This window comes from Glycine soja, chromosome 11, assembly GCF_004193775.1.
Source record: "Glycine soja cultivar W05 chromosome 11, ASM419377v2, whole genome shotgun sequence".
Taxonomy (NCBI): Eukaryota; Viridiplantae; Streptophyta; class Magnoliopsida; order Fabales; family Fabaceae; genus Glycine; species Glycine soja.
In genome coordinates this window covers 8,819,896-8,839,821 of record NC_041012.1, presented here as the reverse complement: position 1 = coordinate 8,839,821, position 19,926 = coordinate 8,819,896, and the positions used below count along the sequence as shown (strand labels likewise).

General features: G+C 32.0%; 2 protein-coding genes across 3 annotated transcripts; one reads left to right on the top strand and one right to left on the bottom strand.

The window, feature by feature from the left end:
- Window positions 1–8,305: 8,305 nt before the first annotated feature.
- On the top strand, window positions 8,306–13,146 carry LOC114376189 (phosphatidylinositol/phosphatidylcholine transfer protein SFH3-like). Of its 2 annotated transcripts, none has more exons than XM_028334161.1 (15): window positions 8,306–8,478; window positions 8,727–8,895; window positions 9,534–9,786; window positions 9,885–9,984; window positions 10,094–10,360; window positions 10,605–10,682; window positions 10,754–10,855; window positions 10,945–10,994; window positions 11,230–11,329; window positions 11,404–11,496; window positions 11,601–11,651; window positions 11,907–11,991; window positions 12,221–12,588; window positions 12,690–12,764; window positions 12,849–13,146. In XM_028334161.1, exons 2-15 carry the CDS (start codon window positions 8,838–8,840, stop codon window positions 12,858–12,860), a joined length of 1,692 nt encoding a protein of 563 aa, XP_028189962.1. In that variant the 5' UTR covers window positions 8,306–8,478; window positions 8,727–8,837; the 3' UTR covers window positions 12,861–13,146. The 2 variants fall into 2 exon arrangements, with proteins under 2 accessions (XP_028189962.1, XP_028189963.1); XM_028334162.1 differs by having other exon boundaries at window positions 8,307–8,478; window positions 12,227–12,588.
- A 475-nt stretch (window positions 13,147–13,621) lies between these two features.
- On the bottom strand, window positions 13,622–18,974 carry LOC114376188 (phosphatidylinositol/phosphatidylcholine transfer protein SFH8-like). The gene is made up of 14 exons (XM_028334160.1): window positions 18,666–18,974; window positions 18,266–18,569; window positions 18,080–18,179; window positions 17,707–17,973; window positions 17,544–17,621; window positions 17,296–17,397; window positions 17,149–17,198; window positions 16,904–17,003; window positions 16,707–16,805; window positions 16,469–16,582; window positions 16,002–16,140; window positions 14,739–15,148; window positions 13,992–14,066; window positions 13,622–13,901 (listed from the first exon to the last, which is right to left on the bottom strand). Exons 1-14 carry the CDS (start codon window positions 18,697–18,699, stop codon window positions 13,884–13,886), a joined length of 1,890 nt encoding a protein of 629 aa, XP_028189961.1. The 5' UTR covers window positions 18,700–18,974; the 3' UTR covers window positions 13,622–13,883.
- Between the last annotated feature and the right edge of the window lie 952 nt (window positions 18,975–19,926).

Below are 19,926 nucleotides of genomic sequence, written 5' to 3'. Positions count from 1 at the left end.
ACAAAATTAATTATAAAATTCATCTTTATCTTTAATGAGAATACTTTTTCAGAATTTTTATTCACCAAACCACTCACATTAAAGATTTTTCTTGATCTTATCTCATTCAATCTATTTTTTTCATCTTTATTTTTAAACTGAATTTTAATATTTTCTTAAAATAAATTATCAATAATTAAAAATAATTCTACTTCATAATAGAAATTATTTATTTGTAATCTAAAATATAACTTACATGTTAAAAAATTAGCAACTATAAATTTTAATTGTAATATAATTTATACATTCGAAAGTATTTATTTATTATAAATTTTAGTTATATAAAATAAAATGTTTATATATTTTGAGTCTAGCATAATCTATGTATTTTCATACTGAGGAGTTTAGTCTTCAAACTTTTTAAAAAATGTTTAAATACATTTCCCGTAAAATTTGAAAAACATAATGAATTGCTGGAAAAAAGTGATTAAATTCACATGTTTTTAAAAAAAATTAATTCGTTGTCATGAATATAAAAATATAAGAACCTTAATCACGGCTGAAAGTATAGAAATTATAAAATAAACACATTATTTTTTCTAACATTTATCTTTTGCTTTAAACATATTAAAATATTAATAATAGTTTTGTATAATAAAAGTTAGAAAAATCATTTAATAAATAATTAAATTTTATATATAATATATTAAAAAGTCTAAAGTAATTTAATATATTAATTAATGCATTATATAAATTTTAAATAATATATTAAACTATTTATGACTATTTAATATATTGTGTATAAATTATAATTATTATTTTTAAAGGAATAAATTATAATTATTTATTAAATGATTTCTCTAACTTTTATCGTACAAAACTATTATTGATATTTTAATATGTTGAATGAAGAAGGTAATATATTAATTAGCTGAGGAGTTAATTAATTAATTATATAGTACAATGAACGTGTAGTTTCGTTATAATAGGGGAGATTCTAAGGGCATTTTTTGAATTATAGTGTTGAGTGGATAATTAAAAATTGTAGGTATGTGACATTAATTAGGTTAAATTATTATTTAGATCTTCTAATTTGTTTTTAATAATCAATTAAATCCTTTAATTATTAAATGATTTAATTAAATTTTTTCTATCAATTAAATATTAAATTTAATAGTATGATTTGACATAATAAATAATGTGTCATTTTTTAATAAATGATCTTAACAATATTTGTACTTAATTGAGAAAAAGATTCAATTGAAACAATTTAAATAATTAGAGGATTCCATTCAGCTACTTAATACTTAAATGGTCTAATTAAATATTAAAAATAATTTAAAAGACCTAAAGAGTCGTTTAATCCATTAATTAATACAACAAGCAAAAAACACATGCGGGCCCCATTGTGCTTCACAATCACATGTAACATCATTGGCTTTTGGTAGTTAATTAATTGACAATATATAATGCAGGTATTAACTTAATGCGTGGACGTCTTAATTAGTAGATTACATTTCATTTTCATTTCAGATAATCAGTGCGTGATGTAATCTTGGCCGTCCATGTCTCTTCATCTACAACACTACTGTAATTTTCAGTTTATTTCTGTTTCATTTGAAACTTTCCTATGCTATTTTGGAATAGCTATAGATGTGTCAATTTTGGTACAGTTATAGTAATTAGCCAAGTCTGTTGTTGGCCTAAATAACACGATAAGCTATCTAAGTTAAAATAATAAAATTAAACTAAGGAAATATTTAATCCAGTCTATTTCAAACTTGCTTTTAATGGATTAGGACAGTTTATAAGTAAAAATAAAAAAAGTCAAATTATTGGTTATTCAATTTCCCTTTTAAAATTAAATTATATAATTTCAAAATAAAACATTTATTTATTTTAAATGATAACTAATTTTAAAATTTTAATGTAAATTAGTTTGACTTTTAATATAAATTAATTGAATGAATATTAAAATCAAATTCTTTAAACTCTGATTACATAATTAAGTAAAAGAAGTACAGAATAATGAATTAGCTTCAATAGCCCACAACTTATATAGGGTTGAACTAAGTCGTTGACTTGCTAATTCAACTTTTACTTTTGTTAGAGTTGCCTCAGATTTGGTCCATTAGCAAGCTACACCCATAATAAGCTAATAAATATGTCCTAGATTAACACTTATACTGCTAACTATCAAATCACTGATGTGATTTTCAAACAAAACTAAATTATCACTACATTGATGAAAATGGATCAGAATAAATAATAAATAAAATACAATAAAATTGATTCTCATTGTTTAGATTTTTTAAATAAAATATAATGGAATGATGTTAATTTTCTTTATCGCATCCAATTTAAAATATATTTTTATTTTCTTAATTAGAGTGATCACTACAAGAAAAAAGGTTGTTTAGAATTATAAGTTTAGCATCAAATAACGCTACTTGGATGCAACCTTTTGAATTCCCTGTATTTTTAATTTTTGAATATTTAAATACATAGTGTCAACCTCTCCAACTTCTTTTTTTTTTTAATTCCAAACCTTCCGTTCTATTTCTTCCAATATCTCATTCCCTTAACTATTTGGATAAATAGTCACTTTTGTTTCTCGATATGTAATTCACTGACAAATGCGTCCCTAAAAAATGAAAATATAAAAATTAGTACCTCAAAGTATAAAAAGTGAGACAAATATATGTGAACATTAATAATAGATTATAACTAATTATTATTATTATGTGTTTGTAATCTAATGTTCTTATTCGTTTAGTATTTATGGAATATATTTTTTAATTTTCCTTTTATAATATATATATTTTTATTATTTTGATTTCCTTGTCAAATTGTAACATTTGTTGTTAAAAAAAGTTTTATCTTATATCTTATAATTTTATCAAATTTATACTAAATTTCTCACTTTTAATCTTTAAAATTATTTCATATCTCAATTTCAACTTAAATACCCTTATATTTAGATTGAAAATAATATGTCAGAGTGTTTTGAGTAGAAAAAATACAACTGGTCGCGTGACCAAATTTATTTATTTATTTATTTTAAAAAATAATTTAATCAACTATTTTTTTAAAAAAAAGTTTCACATAAATTAAACTAGATAGAACTAAAGTGGAATTATAAGTCTTTTTTCTTAATCAATAAAATGTATATATATATCTTAAATATGAAAGAATCCATTAGATAAACCTTATATGTTTTCACTCGAGATAACACTTATTATATATAATATAAATGAAATGAAAATCGTTACTAACAAATAAAGAACCCAAATAAATTTAAATAAAAAATACAATAATATTCAAATTAATACAAAGGTTAATTTTAAAACAAAATAAAAAGTAATACATGAAAACGGTATCGTTTCGAAGAGGCAACACGGAGACAACTTGAAAAAGAATATCAGAAAAGTCAATTTCATTGATGTTGGGTAAGGATAATTATAAAGACAATGGTAATTGAAAACATGATGTCAACATTCTTATTCTTGGTCATCCTCGAGTCTCGGGTATTGATACAATAAGAGGTAGATGTCAACATAGAACTGACATTATTTATAAGTTTGTGGGTGTTGCCAAATATCAAGGTAAGAGTTGAAATCGTCTAACTTGTTAAAAGAGTATGGTGAAGACAACAAAATGCAATGGAAGAGATAAAAAAAAAAAAGTAAAAATAAAAGAGAACAAGAGTAAGAGAAACAACAAAGCAGCCAAACTATTGGTGACTACATTATTATTTTTTTGGTCATCTCTTATTGGTCAAGCAAAAGCTAACATTAGTGTCAATCTTTTAATTTATCATAGCTTCCAATATAGCGTTGACCAAATCCTATGACAACGATTAGCATCAACCACAATGTCAACATAAAGCATATACTAAAGTTGTATTTTGCATCAATTTTCATTAGTTAGTCTCAGCTTTTAGCTGACACGAACAATAGATTTTCTTATAGTGGTTATTGTAAAATCAATTTATTATTTTGTTAATCTCATCAATTACCATTTTGTTCAATCTTCAAATAATAAAATAGATACTTTTCCCCCTCTATTTTATTATATAATAGTTTTATTTAATTCCACCGATTAATTGAGCATAAGACTGTACGAAAACTACAAAAAAAAACTGTGGTATTTTAAAGAAAAAAAATATTATTTAACTATAACAATAACAATCAGATTTACATTCAATATTAAAATAATAAAACTATATATATAATTTCTTAAGTATTTTTAACGTTGTTCTTCGATCACAATAGGTGATTCATATCAATAATTTATATTAACATTTAATGTAAATTTTTATTATGTAGATCACTGAAATGAAATTCTAATTATTTTGATTGATAGACAACATCTGAATTGTATCTAAATTTTTTCACAATAACAATTTCTTTCTTTTGATTGAGATTTAATCTCAATTCAATAAAAATGTTTATAAAATATATTGTGTAATCACCATATTTAAATATTAATAGAAGACTTTTTAAACATGTAGTAATAAAATAATTTATATATGAGAATCTCAATACATTATTTTGAACCCTTGAAACAAGAAGTATGGGCACTCAAGAGCCCAAGTGCACCTCATTATTTTTGGTACACTTCAAAATTGTCTGATGATGGAAAGCTTCACCCAAGTGTAATAAACATAAAAGGGTCTCCTTATCATAGTTAACATTATGAATGTCTTCATTCGTAAGAAAACCCAAAGGGTAAAAAGTAAAAGGAAAAAAAAACGAAGAGTAGACAAACTGATTTTTAGATTTGGAAATAAAGGAATAATTGGGTAGCATTAGTGTTCGAATTATCCGTCCTTGTTGGCCAATGGTGTTGTGTATCAAGATTGACATCATTTGTGCAAATGGCTTCCCATGCCTTAATGCTTAGAATCACAGCAACCCTTCTCTTTGTCAAAGTCTCTTTATCTTTAGGCGGAAAAGTGTTAACCCATCCAGAGTCAAAAGCAGTTAAAGTATCAATGATTTAGTTGTAGATTTTCAATAATACTCACAAGAAACAAAAAAGCTTTTCTGGGATTTTTGTTCTACTCTATTAGTATCCATTTATTTATTTATTTATCCCTATCAGTAATAGACTAGTAGACTATTATGTGTACAATACAAGTTTCATGGTTTATCGTAGCAGGGAAAAAAAGTAAAGTTAAATCTTAAATTTGAACTGAAAGAATAAACGTGGGAAAGAGGATTTCCACAAAATAGACATCCAGAAAGTAACCATTTCCTACTTATTAACTTGCCTATTGGTATTCTCTGTTGGTAGATGAATGAGTACAGTTGAAAAAATGGACCCTAACCTTCCCAATTTGTCTTTTTTACTCTTTTTCTTTCGGGGCCAGCAAGCCTTAATTAGTTGGGGGGAAAAACACGCACTAGCCTTCTCAGACCTGTATGATGTACATATGATACTATACAAGAAAAATACTAGCAATATACCATTAATTATTATTATTGAATTATGCAAGACTCATAATGTCTCTTTCTCTATAACTATTTAATATGTCTCACGTTAATTCTGCCTAATAATAGTATTAATAGAGTGTGTAAAAAATGATGTATTAGACAATGTGCTAATATCTTAGCTTATTCATAGCATTTTATATTTATCTGGAACAAATAACCAAAACTATCAAGTTCTATGTATGCTATTATAGATCGACCTCAATAGGGATTGTTGAATAAACGTGTCAACTATAATGAACTCCAAAGTCAACCAACTGCAAGACTAGTCATAGATATGCTAGATCTACAGCCAAATCTTGCTTTCATTAAGTGCTGAATAATCTATTATTTCTAGCTTCACACCTTTATTTTTTATTCTAGATAAGAAGCTTCATTTAAATAATCTTTATTACTTCCCATTGCAAGTTGTTCCCAATCATGGTTACATCTAATAAGAGGGGTGATAGAAGAGGCAAAAAGAATGGATGTCTCAATAATCGGGAAAAGGATTGATCATCTGATGAAATAAGAAAGTAATGGTGGTAGATGTTAAAAGATGAAGTGTAAAAACGGGCAATCTTCAGCCTAGTTAGAATAGCATATTCAGTAGACATGAACCAAATGTAGCAAAGAGCAATTCAATATCCTGCTTATTGCATAATAAGAACTCCAAACGATATACATGCTATCATTTTCTATTACTCTGTCTAAGAACTTCAACTTATTCAGGAAGCCAGAAATGGATAGCAAACAGTTGATTTTGTATTTTGATTTTTTCTCTTACACACTACAATAAATGTGCGGATTAGCAGGGAATTTAGCGAGGGAATTAGTGAGAGATCAGTGGCGTGAAGAAGTAAAGAAATTATTCCGTCGCAAATCACTTACATTTCCCTCGCAAATATTGATTATCTTTTAGCGAGGGATTTATTTCCTCGCTATTCCCTCTCAAACATGAACAATAATTTAGTTACACGATCCTCGCAATTCCCTCGCAACAGATGATAACATTGAAAATAAAATTAGTTGTTGGTATAATGAATTACTACTATCTGGAATAATGTATATAATTATAAGAACAATTCACAACTCATAGGACACTTAGGCTTCTGTCTAGGGAACAATCCTTATTCATAGAGCATTATTCATCTTCCAAGCAATGCTTGCAGGGGCTATCATATGATTTCCAATATAAAATTTACCATCGAGATTGACAAATACATCTTGCTGAGGAACTAGGAATAAATACTCAGATATCCTCGTATGAATATGAATATGAATCAGAACAAAATAGCAAGAGTACTTGTAACACCAATTGAAATCAACCTGAAGTGACAGCAAATTAAGTAATCATTAATTTAATGCAGATGGGAGAAAAATCAGACACGATCAATTCAGTGACCAATTACAAGCGCAGGTGCATAATCCAATTTCCGTATATTTTTAAGTTTTCAAGTGAATGGTGGCAGGAAGCATTAATCTGAACTTAGTGCAGTACCATATATTATAATTGGTAAGTCATCCTTTCAACCGGCCAACTCAAATGTCAATAATTTTAATCGCTATATAATTAAATTATAAGCCCAATATAATGGATAGTCGATCATAACTCCCATGCTCAATCTCCTAATTGAATTCAACTAATGAAATAAAATTCTTGGACGTTTGATCTGATTTCAAATAGTTTTCGGGCAACAATTCCTTATGAGTTATTGAATAAATTTAGGTAGGGTATCCAAAAATTCAAAGTATATTGAAGAGCAAATATTTGGACCCTAACAAAACCTCCCTATTTTTACTCCTTTTCTTTTATCTTCTTAAAATATCTGTTTGACTAAATTAAGGTCATCTTCCTCACAGGTCACATGAGAGATCCTTTTGGAACTCAGTATTCTCACAAGCTTTAATTCTTTGAAATAACTATGAGATTAATTCTCAATCTGAGATTTAGTTATACTTAAAGTTTTTTATTCTTTCTTAAGAATATATTTTGCAGAAATTTAATTCAGATTCTCTCTCACAAACTCAACATGTGTTATCAATTAAATTATACTTATAGGAGAGATTATTGAACAAGTCCGCATGCATGTGAAAGCATGAAAGTGTGCCCATATTAAAAGTAAATTATTATCTATACCAATATATAAAGGGATATAATGTTGTGCAACTAGTTTTCATCTTCACATTTTTAGACCATTTTATCCTTATTCTTAATAATATTAAGGTAGTAATAATAATTAATCATCTTTAATTATACATGTTAAAACTGATCTACTAACCAAAGTTAGGTAATCATCCACTAACCACTCTTCACTTTCATTGGATAATTTTACCTTTAAATTATTTCTTAAATTTTAAAATTTTCTTTTAACTTACATTAACTTCCCACTATTTTTATATTATTAATTTTTTTATTATTATCTGTATTTTTTTATTATTTAAAAAATTTAGAGAGGCACGCACTGTAATAATATCTTGAGGTTTGCTGCCTCTCTTCCCCTATTCAATATCATATAAGTTCAAGGGTAGACTCATGTATGAGAAAATAAAATAGTTGTGTTTAACTAGACATGCATTAAAGTGACATGTTAAACTAAACATAACTAGAATAAGTACTAATGCAAAAAATTAGTTAAAATATTAGCTGCTATAAATAAAATAAAAAAAAGCATATGTGAAAGATAACCGAAGTTCAAAAATAGCATAACAGTAAAGAAGAAAGAAACTAAAGATAAGTAAACATGAAAGAACGGAGTGGCATGCATTTCGCCAACACCATCTCCATCTGTATTTCCATCTAGTAGCAACAGAAAGCTGAAAAGGAATCACGTCATGAAGACCCTGTTAATATAAGTAAACAAACAAAAAACGGCAAACTCTAAAAATGAGTTGTACCAACCTGGCTTCCCATTTTGGCCCTACCTTCAACATATCATCAGAGATATATATATTCGGATCATGAATTTTCATTTTCTTTAATTTGCTTTTGCAACGCCTACATTAATCCTGTCGCAATTAAAAGGTATCTTCTTCTCTATACCATTCTTTCTCCTTCTATTATGTTGATTCATCAACTTTCTGAGCCTCCATAAATTCCATTTAGTTAATTTCTTGCACTTTATCATTGTGACAAATGTATATATATATTTGTTTTTTTGGCTTTTCTTTTTCCATGCATGCTGAATATGAAGAAGGTTGATATATTTGTTTAATTGCTATATATAAGAATTTTGTTTCTCAGCTTACATGATTGTTGTTTCATGGCTAAAGTTAAGGTGTAGGCGCATATATGTATGTGAAATTCGTTGATTCTCTTCTGCCTTACTTACGGCTGTCTGTGCTCATTTGAGGAAGCCTACGAGCGAGGTTCGATAATTAATCATGTGTGACACTATGTCTATGTCGTCCGCACCTATTACAGATCATCGACCTGTTAAAGGTGGTAAATATATGCTTTTCAATTTCATTCCCTTTGCATTTCTTGGTCGTTTATTTATGTTTTATGCGTGTGCTACGGAAGAAATCTTTATATATATGTTCTTCATGTCATGTTTACATTTAACAGTTTTGCATGCTGTTTAATGTATGACGATGAGAAAAATGAAAATTAAAGTAAGCTGAAATCTGATAATTATGTAACAGATAAGCATTTACTACTTAGAATGCTCTTATCTTATTAAAGGTTATTCACCTAGTAGAGAAATCATGATGATTTATTTCTCTGTGGTTTCCTTTATAATATGATCAATGCATAATTAGTTGTGGTATGCATTGTGGATATATGTACAAATATGAGAGATAAAATTTCTGCAGCAGATAGAGTTCTATCGGTGTGTTGCACTCTACTGTCATTCATTAGGGTGATTGTGATGTGAGGTTGATAACAAAAAGAGGCAGTTACAAATTCAAATTAATGCTGTACTATTAATGTTGAACAAACATGTACTTTATTTATACTTGTTAATAACAGAAACAAAAAACAACAGGATGAAGATGTCTATTTTGTTAATTTCTTTTTTTTCTATCTTGTCTTCTTGTTCAAACTTTTGTGGGTAATTTTATATTATGCAAAAACAGGTCTTGAGATGGAATATGTAGAGGATGATAAGAAAAAAAAGCTTGGCTCTTTAAAGAAGGTAGCAATCAGTGCATCTTCAAAGTTCAGGCATTCCTTGCAAATGAAGGGGAGAAGGCATAGCAGGGTTGTGTCTGTTGCTATTGAGGATAACGTTGATGCCCAAGAGTTGCAAGTAGTTGATGCTTTTCGCCAAGCACTTATCTTGGAAGAGCTATTACCTGCAAAATATGATGATCACCATACGATGTTAAGGTAGCCCTAGGACAAAATTTCTTGTCCATTCATTTATTAATTACTAATAGCTGTCGCATGAGTGGTATCATTTAATGCCTTACCGCGTGATGATCCAGATTCTTGAGAGCAAGGAAATTTGACATTGAAAAAACAAAACAAATGTGGGCAGATATGCTTCAGTGGAGGAGGGAGTTTGGTGCTGACACCATCATGGAGGTATTTTCCTGTGGAAAAAGAAAAAAACAATGTTCACAATTATACTTTTCTATGTAACATTTTTATTTATGTGGTAGGCTAACCAAAATTTCTTTTGTTTTTTGTTAAGGATTTTGAATTCAAGGAGAGAGATGAAGTTCAAAAATACTACCCGCAAGGGCATCACGGAGTTGATAAGGAAGGGCGACCTGTTTACATAGAAAAGTTGGGTCAGGTGGACTCTAACAAGCTGATGCAAGTAACAACTATGGATCGCTATCTTAAGTACCATGTTAGAGAGTTTGAGAAGACATTCGTTGTTAAGTTCCCTGCCTGTTCAATCTCAGCAAAGAAGCACATTGACCAAAGCACAACTATCTTGGATGTGCAAGGAGTGGTATGTATGAAATTATGCAACAGTACTACTAAATAGTTTTTACTTTTCTAACCCCTCTTCTTCCCAAATCAAACCAGCAAGAGTAAAAGTACTATTATAAGACCTTAATTAAATGTAGTCACCTTACATTTAAGAAGGTGCTCTCCATTTCCTATTATAATTGTAGATATCATATTAATATTATATTATCACCTATTACATATGTAAAAGAAGTTTCGCACTGATGACTAGCATGGTTGTTTAGGGTCTCAAAAGTTTGAACAAAGCTGCAAGGGATCTCATCCAGCGTCTTCAGAAGATTGATGGTGACAACTATCCTGAGGTACTTACTACTCATTCACATTGGCCATCTCCCTAGCTCACATTAGCCTGATTGAACTTTTCTTTTTGCAGTCCTTGAACAGTATGTTCATCATCAATGCTGGTTCTGGATTTAGAATGTTGTGGAACAGTATTAAGTCGTTCCTTGATCCTAAGACCACCTCCAAAATCCATGTAAGCATTTTTTATATACTTTTCACCATGAAGCAATGTACGTTTCAGTTAAGTAGGAGCACTTAATAGATTACTGCTTTATTGACCAGGTCCTAGGTAACAAATACCAGAGCAAGTTGCTTGAAATCATTGATGCCAGGTTAATGTTTTTCTCCATTCTCATTTAAGTATTTTATCTCATTCTCATCTCAGTTGAAATTTATGACATCAAGGACGTACTGATACATAGTCTAGATTGAGTAATAACTATCTCTGATCAAATTGATTAATGAGGATGTTCTTTGAATATGTTGCTATATATGTGACTGAATAAGTGAATAACATTACTACTTAGGACTATACTTAACGACTTGTTCATATTTATTATTTACCAGTGAACTTCCAGAGTTCTTGGGTGGTACTTGTACCTGTGCAGACAAAGGTGGCTGTATGCTTTCAGACAAGGGACCATGGAATGACATTGAAATCTTGAAGGTAGTAAGATCAAATTCTTTATAATTATTTAATTAGAAAAGAAAATAATGAATTGTTTTCTTTGGATGCATTAGATGGTTCAAAATGGCGAAGGAAAATGCAAGAGGAAAACCTTATCTGGGATTGAAGAGAAAACAATCATTCAAGATGAAATAGCATGCCAAAAGGTAGTTAGTTATCTACCTTACAGTTTCAAGTTCAGTCTTGTTCTGAAACTTTCTTCCCATATTCCGATGACTTGATTGCCTTTCTTTTTTCCTATAATATTAAGGAACACGATCCTTTCAACAAAGAATCTGTGCAACTCGGCGCTGTTCCAGAAGTAAGTTTCTTAGGTTTCGATTAGTTGTTACTTCCATTCTACATATTTCAAATTGAACCAAGCAGTTAAGGAAACTGCACATATTAGCATGATGCAGATATTTCATCTAATCATGGTAAGTAATTGACTGTGTTTACAAACTCAGCTATGTAGCTGAACACATTTAATAATTTTATATGGCGGGGAACAAGCACCTTCCTTTTGTATGAAATATAAAACAAATGATTGATGAAAACATTACTGCATAATTGGCAGGTCGCCTTTGTCCCAGTGATTGACAAGCAAGTTAATGCATCTTGGGAAAAAGCGGTACAAAATAATCAACTTGCAGCTTCTAAAGGTATTTTGGTATAGTTGTGTGATTTTTCTTACTGGTTAATACTATACTTGCATCTCTGCTAATGGATTTTCCTTGCACTATGCCAAATTTGTGTTGTTTTTTAATGACCAACACAGCCATTTAATCAGCATCATTTGCACATTAACAACCAATTCTATAATCATGTACATGATGGACCTTTCTTTGACTTTGTTAGACTTATTACAGAATTAAATAAATTATGCTTAAGCTGCAGATTGTTTCCCTAGCGATGCTTCCAACACTTTTAACGGTTTTAGGATTCCATTTACTGGTGGAATCATTACCATTCTTATGGGAGTGATAACCATGCTCCGCATGACACGGAATATGCCAAGGAAAGTCACTGAAGCCACCGCCTTGTATGCTAACCCTCTATATTGTGATGGCAACATGATGAAAGCACCTGCCATTTCCATGAATGATCAAATGGCCCTGATGAAGCGCATGGCTGAACTCGAAGAGAAGGTGAATGTCCTCTCTATGAAACCTACCATGCCACCTGAAATGGAAGAATTGCTGAATAATGCTCTTAACAGAGTCAACACCCTGGAACAAGAGTTGGATAGTACCAAAAAGGTATTATTATTGGTTTTCCTTGATACTTGAATGTCATCATCATTTGAGAATACTATATGATAAAAAGCATCTCACATATTTGTAAATTTTGTTTCCTTTAGTCACTTGATGATGCCCTTGCTCGACAAGTGGAGCTTCAAGCTCACCTTGACAAAAAGAAAAAGAAGAAGAAATTCGTAGGTCGTCTGAACTTTGACACTTATTTAATACTTGTACGTAGTGTTTTGGTTTACACGAGATTTTTTTGTTTGTGATTGCAGTTCCGCTGGTAAGGTGATAGCCATAGGTATCTATTGCTATTGCCGTGTGACCTCAAATACTTGACATTAGCAAACGTTGTAAATTGTTGGTGGCGTTTCTCTATTATCATCAGCCCCACCGGATGCTATTGCATTCACCTCTGTATAATTTCTCCTCTATTCGACTGAAGTCATTCCTTTTCAATTTGTGTGTATATATGTATAAATACAGTGTGCCATGCCATCCCATTGACAATATGTAAATAAAATTGTGTATATATAAGTAAATAAAATTATGTGTGGCATCGTTCAACAAAAATCATATTAAGTTGCTTTACAATTCTGTCTTGAAGCAGTCAGGAAAAAGTCGATTAACATTAGTTTTTACCTAGCTAATCTATAACCAAATGAGACTTTTCCGTGGCGTCAGCGTAATCCTAAATTCGTCTACGACAAACGCTATCAATTTTCGTAAATCTCCACAAACTACCTATTTGACAAACGGATCTTCACTTCAACCATCTACGACTACCAAAAGGTTACGCCAATCGAATCCACATATTCAGTATATTGTACCCATGTATGCACAAGCCCCTTTCCATCATTACCTTTTAATTTCAGAAATAAAATTAATAGAATTGCTCGCGTTGTGCTTTCGAAATTTATAAGGATTTAGCACGAAATATGCCCATTTCCCAAACACCTTTGCAAGAAAAATTATAGTTGGGGATTAATTTTTTACCTTTGTTCCCCCTCGCTATCCCCCAAAATAGATTAATATCCAATGCAAGATATGAGATCAGAAGAACAACCGCTTTTCCAACCAACAAAGACAACCACACCAAATACAACAACAAAGGTTAGCAAAAACAAGGCTTGTGTTTAATCCGGCAAAGAAGCCACCATTAGCTATACACAAGTTTGAAACAATTCTCAAGTTTACTCATTAAACTGAATCAGTATTCAGAGTTTAACATCATGTGCAAGGTCAGCACTAGAAACACCATGATTCGAAAACACCCTCTCCCAGAGTCCCTTTCTATCAGCAACCAAAACTCACCAGCAAAACTTCTTCTGATAAGCAGCAAAACATAAATATCAGAAATTTGAATAACATCCCCAAGTTTGTAACCGGTGTTCAAAAGATACAATAGACAAACTTACCCGTAACCTAGCTTTTTCTTGACTATCAATGTAAGCAAGCAGCTCTTCTTGCCTCATTAGTGCTTCATAAAGAGCCTATTGAACAATCCAGAAAGTGCAAATGTAACAGTATTCTTCAGGTAAGGAAACAATAAGAAACTATGTATTCATCACATCTCCACGACCAGGATATGACATTTAGGGAATAAACCCAAACATATATAGGGGGAAAATAGATACATGCATAAAGAGAACAAAAGCACAACTGCAATAAGAAATTTATATAATTCACCATGAAATGAAACTGTAAAGAAATTAAAATCTAAAATAATGAAACTTCCCTAGCATAATTAGCATATCAGCATGAGAACATAAATACACTTGTTTAAACCAACAGACAAAACATATATATAGCTTTAGTTGGCTGAGAGGAGGTAATAGGCAAGAAAAACATTGATTTTTCTCTTTCTTTGGTTTAATCCTTTAACTTCTAACAATTATTACTAAATTTTAACATAAAAACCAGACATGGAAAATATAGCATTGGTTCATTAAGAATGTGCTCGTCGATATATTCACAATTTCACAGTGCAGCCAGCTAACAGGAGCGAGCAAGGTAGGATTTTAGGTTTGAATTTAACGATAACAAACAAAAATACGAAAGAATAAGCCATGGAAATACCTCGATGTAATAGATATGCACATGTGATCATGACTGCAGTTTTTCAAAAAAATAAAAATTGGAAAAAAAAAGTTATAGCATCCTACCTTTTTAGTTGCAATTAGCTCTGCTTCCAAAGCATCCACCCGACATACAGCAGCATTTAGCAATTCCTCTTTCTCATAAGGCATCTCCGATGGCTTAGATTGGAGTGTGTCAACCTTCACTTCAAGCTCACCTAACCTTTTCATCATTGAGGAAAGGAGATTTGCCTCTACATATGCTGGAGTTGGTGAAGGAGGACGATAGTCTTCATAGTTTGTTTTTGTTGCATCAAGAGTTGGCTCTGAAGTGCCCTGATCATCATTAGATGATACGGCAGGAAGTTTCTTGGTCACATGGCATGCGACTGAACGGAAGAGAGTAAACAGCGTCATAAAGAAGACAGTTAGAGCTACCACAATCCGAGCTTGAATCCCTTCAGGGGTGTTTGTAGTGTCAGGGAGGGGAGGTGTTCCTGTAATGAAAATTTCAACTTAACAATCCTGGAGAAAATTAAATCAAATAATTCAAATCAAGAAACCAAGCAAAGAAGCTCTTCAAAAAGCTTAAAACCAGGACTTCTGGAAGTGTTTATATCCCAATTCCAAAATAAACTCCCTCAAACAGAAAGTCTTTTGAGCTTTAAAGCATTGACAGAACACAAATACCACGTCAGGGATCAACTGTTCCAAGATCTTAAACTCTTAAGTGAGGATCCTGAAATGGTTTGTCTCTAACTGACTAGAAATTATACAACGCACCAGATATAATACACCATTTTCATAAATTGAAGTTCACTATCATGTTTTTTAAGTTGGTGAAAAAAATTCAAATTTCAAAAGCTGAAATCATTAGATTTTAAAAGGAGGTGGATTGTTATTTAAGGCAACAAGCGATCAGTGCACAACTTACTGACAACCAGAGCATAGGTGTTAAAAAGAAAATCAAGTTCATGTCTTCAATAGCCTATCAAAATATCAGTTAGTTGCAATCAAACATTGATTAGTCAGAATTCATTATTTAATTTAGCATAATCTTTTATATTATGACAAAACATTATAGACCAAAGCTCATGACATTAATACATTTACAGCCATTGAATGTCTTGCAACGGTTAAAGCACAATTATTGTAACTATGGTGAAAATGAAATAAGTTTCTATTGAGATTTAGAACAGAAAGCAGCTACAAAATTTTAATCAACAGGATTATTTTTAGAAGCATCTATGTTGATTTTTTGGTGAATAAGCACCACGAGAAGATTCATACAAAGGGTAAGTAGTAACATGATAATAATAATAATAATAATAATAAGCTAAAGTTGTTAACCTTTTGAAGTTTGAGACCTCTGGAGTGATGTTTGGTTCTTCCAGGCAGCATCAACAGCTTTGTCCACCATTGGTACATATTCATCATACCCAGCTAAGTTACCACCACCAGCATAGCTCGACTTTCCAACTACCTTAGCCTGCAAAGAACACAAAAACTTCTGTGTTAGGAATGGAGAAGGCAAATCCTAAGAACAACTTCATTGAGAAGCATTCAATTTTGATCATCCTCATAGTCATGATGATATCTTTAAATATGTTGAATAGCTTCTCTAGATAAGTGCATTTAATCAAATACACATTGAACACACAGAACAATCGGTGTAAGAATTATCAAAGAAAATTTTGCAGCCAGTAAAATTATTAGATTGACTATAGTTTTTCTGTGCACTGCCCATCCACTAATTGAAACTTCTGCCTTTTTAATTAAAACCATGAGAGTTAATAGATCACAAGATCAACACTCACTTCCTCCCGAACAGGTGTCAACCTCAGGTGTGAGTAGCTCTTCATCGCTTTTGGAGAAGCTATATCTTCAGCTTCCGACCCTGATTCAGCTGTGGATGTGTCACTGCCTTTTACCTGCAAGAAAGAAGTGGCACAGTCAATTAAATCACACAATGAAAAAAGGACATTGAAGAGGTACAAAGGAATCAAATCAGCCCTCCACCCAGTTCAAGCGATAACAAGCCATACAACATCTTACCATTGGATATTGTGGTCTGGCATAGGCAATAACCTTTCCTTCACTATTTAGAACTTTTACTACTGGCCTTGCTCGCCGTGCTTCACCACTGAGAATCATCTGCAAAATGTCCACATGTAATTAACAGTTAGCATGTAGTAAGATTGATATAGTAGAACATGTGTTGAACCTATTATGCAGAAAGGTCAGTGTATAACCTTCAATATTTCAGGGTTTTTCCAGGGTCCTTTATCAGATCTGAGGCAACCACCCTGATCTGCACAGGTACAGGTACCTCCCAGAAATTCTGGCAACTCACTTCATTAAGTGCACAAAAATATTAGGCATTTTAAAGGATGGTGCAAATTGGCAGTGATGCTTGAAAAGTAAAATACATTGATCGATAGGAAAATAAATTACAAAATTTCTAACACAGGTACAGAGAAATTGATCCCAAATGTACCTGGCATCAATTATTTCAAGCAATTTGCTTTGGTACTTGTTTCCGAGAACCTAAGCAATATTTCCAAAGAGGCACCAAGCATTGTCAGCAGCCATAAACCATCATGAAAAGAGCCTAACGCAGCTACAATATAGCATTTTTACATACATGAATCTTTGAAGTTGTTTTGGGATCAAGGAAAGACTTGACAGTGTTCCATAGCAACCTAAATCCCGGTCCAGCATTTATGATAAACATTTGGCAGAGAGTCTGTATCATTAAGAAGAGAAATAACAAATCAATAATCAGAAAAAGTTGAGACCTTAGTACATGTTCTTCTTTACAATTTTAATTTCCTATATCGGATGAAATCAAAATAAGGGCCATAATACACAGAAACCGGCAGTGTTACTCACCTCAGGGTAATTATCACCATCAATCTTTTGTAACCGCATAATGAGGTCCCGGGCAGACTTTGTAAAGTTCTTAAGGCCCTAAAAGTTGAAACTACAACATAAATTTTCCATGTCACAGGAATCCACAGGCACGTACAATGAGGAACAATTAACGGCAACATACCACGCCTTGAACATCTAGTATCGTGGTGCTTGAATCAATGTGCCTTTTGGCGGCAATCGTGCAAGCAGGAAACTTTATCTTAAAAGCTTTCTCAAACTCCTGTACATGGTATTTTACATATCTATCCATGGTCGTAACCTGCATAAGTTTGTTCGGATCCACTTTCCCGAGTCTCTCGATGTAAACAGGCCTTCCCTCCTTATCAACACCGTGATGGCCATGTGGATAATAATTCACCACTTCATCTATTTCTTTGAACTCAAAATCCTAACGCAAACACAAAACATTAAGCACAGAGGATGCAACAACAAACAAATCCAACCACCGCAGAGGCTAATCTTGTAAATATTATCCAAATTCTATCTGCATTTACCTCCATAATAGTGTCAGTACCAAACTCCTTCCTCCATTGTAGCATATCAGCCCACATATGCTTTGCTCTTTCAATATCAAACTTCCTCGCTTTCAGGAACCTATAAAATGTAAAAATAAAAAATAAAAAAGAGAAGCAAAAATTCCATTTCAGGAAATAAAGAAAATTATCAAAGGCAAGGCACACCTTAACATGACGTGGTAATCATCGTGTTTCTCAGGAAGCAATTCTTCCATGATCAAGGCTTGGCGAAATGCATCAACGGCCTGCTGCTCCTCGAAATTCCGAACATCTTCGATCGAAACAGAGCTAACACGGCCATCGCTTTTCCTTCTGCTGCTCTTTTTCTTCAGCGAATGCTTGAACTTGGAGGACGCGTTGAGCGCTTTCTTCTTCAGAGATCCAATTCTCGTTCTTCTTTCATCTTCGGAGTTCTCAAAATCAGATCTCCTTTCCTTCTTCTCATCACTCCCGGAGAATCCTTCGAAACCTGCCACAATAACCAAAACGAGACGCATAAGCGAAGAGAAAAAAAAAACTGAAACCCTATGAAAGAGAGAGTGTGTGAGAGAGAAGAGGAAGTTACAGGGTCTAGCGAAGCGGTCGAGCGGGCCGGACATTGTGGTTTCAAGGGTCAATGTGAGAGCGAAGCTACATTCAGCAATGTGAGAAAACCCTAATGGAGGAAGAAGAAGAATGGCGCGAGTGGTGAGAATATGGAGTCGCGCGCGTGGAGCTGGGAATAAGAAGAGAATGTTCGGGAATCACGAGGAGGAGGAAGAGAATGGATGTTTCACTCAGACAGTGCTCTGTCTTAAGCCTCTCTCTCTCTCTCTCTGCTATTACTGTTAGGAGTATTACTTTTCCGGTTTCAACCGCGGAACTCACCCTACTATTAATTCAATGGAATGTAGGGAGCAGTACTGTTACTACAGTATTTTGTTTTTTTAGGTACGGTGACGGGAATAGCCGGTGAAAGTCAGGGACAGCTGACACGTGGCGGTGGAAAGGCAATTAATTGGGAACGGCCCAATGATTTGGTCAGATAGCAGGCCTAATCGCTGCTTACTACGGCCTACCCTATTCTTCTTGACCACTGACCAGAAAATTAAGAAAATTCTTGTCTTCGTTAATTAGGGAGTTGGTTGGTTTGTTCTCCATTTGTCCGAATCATTATTTATTACCAATCATTTTCTAATTTATTAATTAGCCTTTCTCTTCACTCAATTATTTGATTCCCATGTTAAAAAAAATAGCAAAATAGTCGCAGTACCATTAAAATATCTTACTATAAGTATTACAAAATGGAAACTACACTATTAGTAGTAATACTTTCTTTTTCTAGAAGAAAAGTATTTTTATAGTTAGAAATAATGAGACTAACTCTCATATATGTAGATATCATCAAAATTAATTTTATTTCTGTTAATAAAGTATTTTTTAAATGTAAAATCAGAAAATCAAAATCCTATTAATATAGTTAAGGAACTATGTTATTCATTAATTATGTTGGATGTTGTTTGTTATTACTTAATAGTAGTATTAGTGTTTTGTTAGGTGTTTTAAAATTCTATTATCGGGATCATGATAAATAATTAAGAATGAGGCTAAAACCCTGGATCATGTCCTTATTAAATAAAAATAGATGCTGAATTATCGCCGAAAAGAAGGGTGGTAGGGCAAAGTCCGTATGAAACTTCCGTAACGGGACCCGCCACGAATTTATTTTTGTCTTGTTGCATTACAATTGTAGTCTGATGTTGACCCTCTTTTTGGGGGAGCGGGACAATTAGACCTCTTTATTCTTTACTCTGTTTGTTTTTTTTTTATTTGCCCATTTTAAAGAT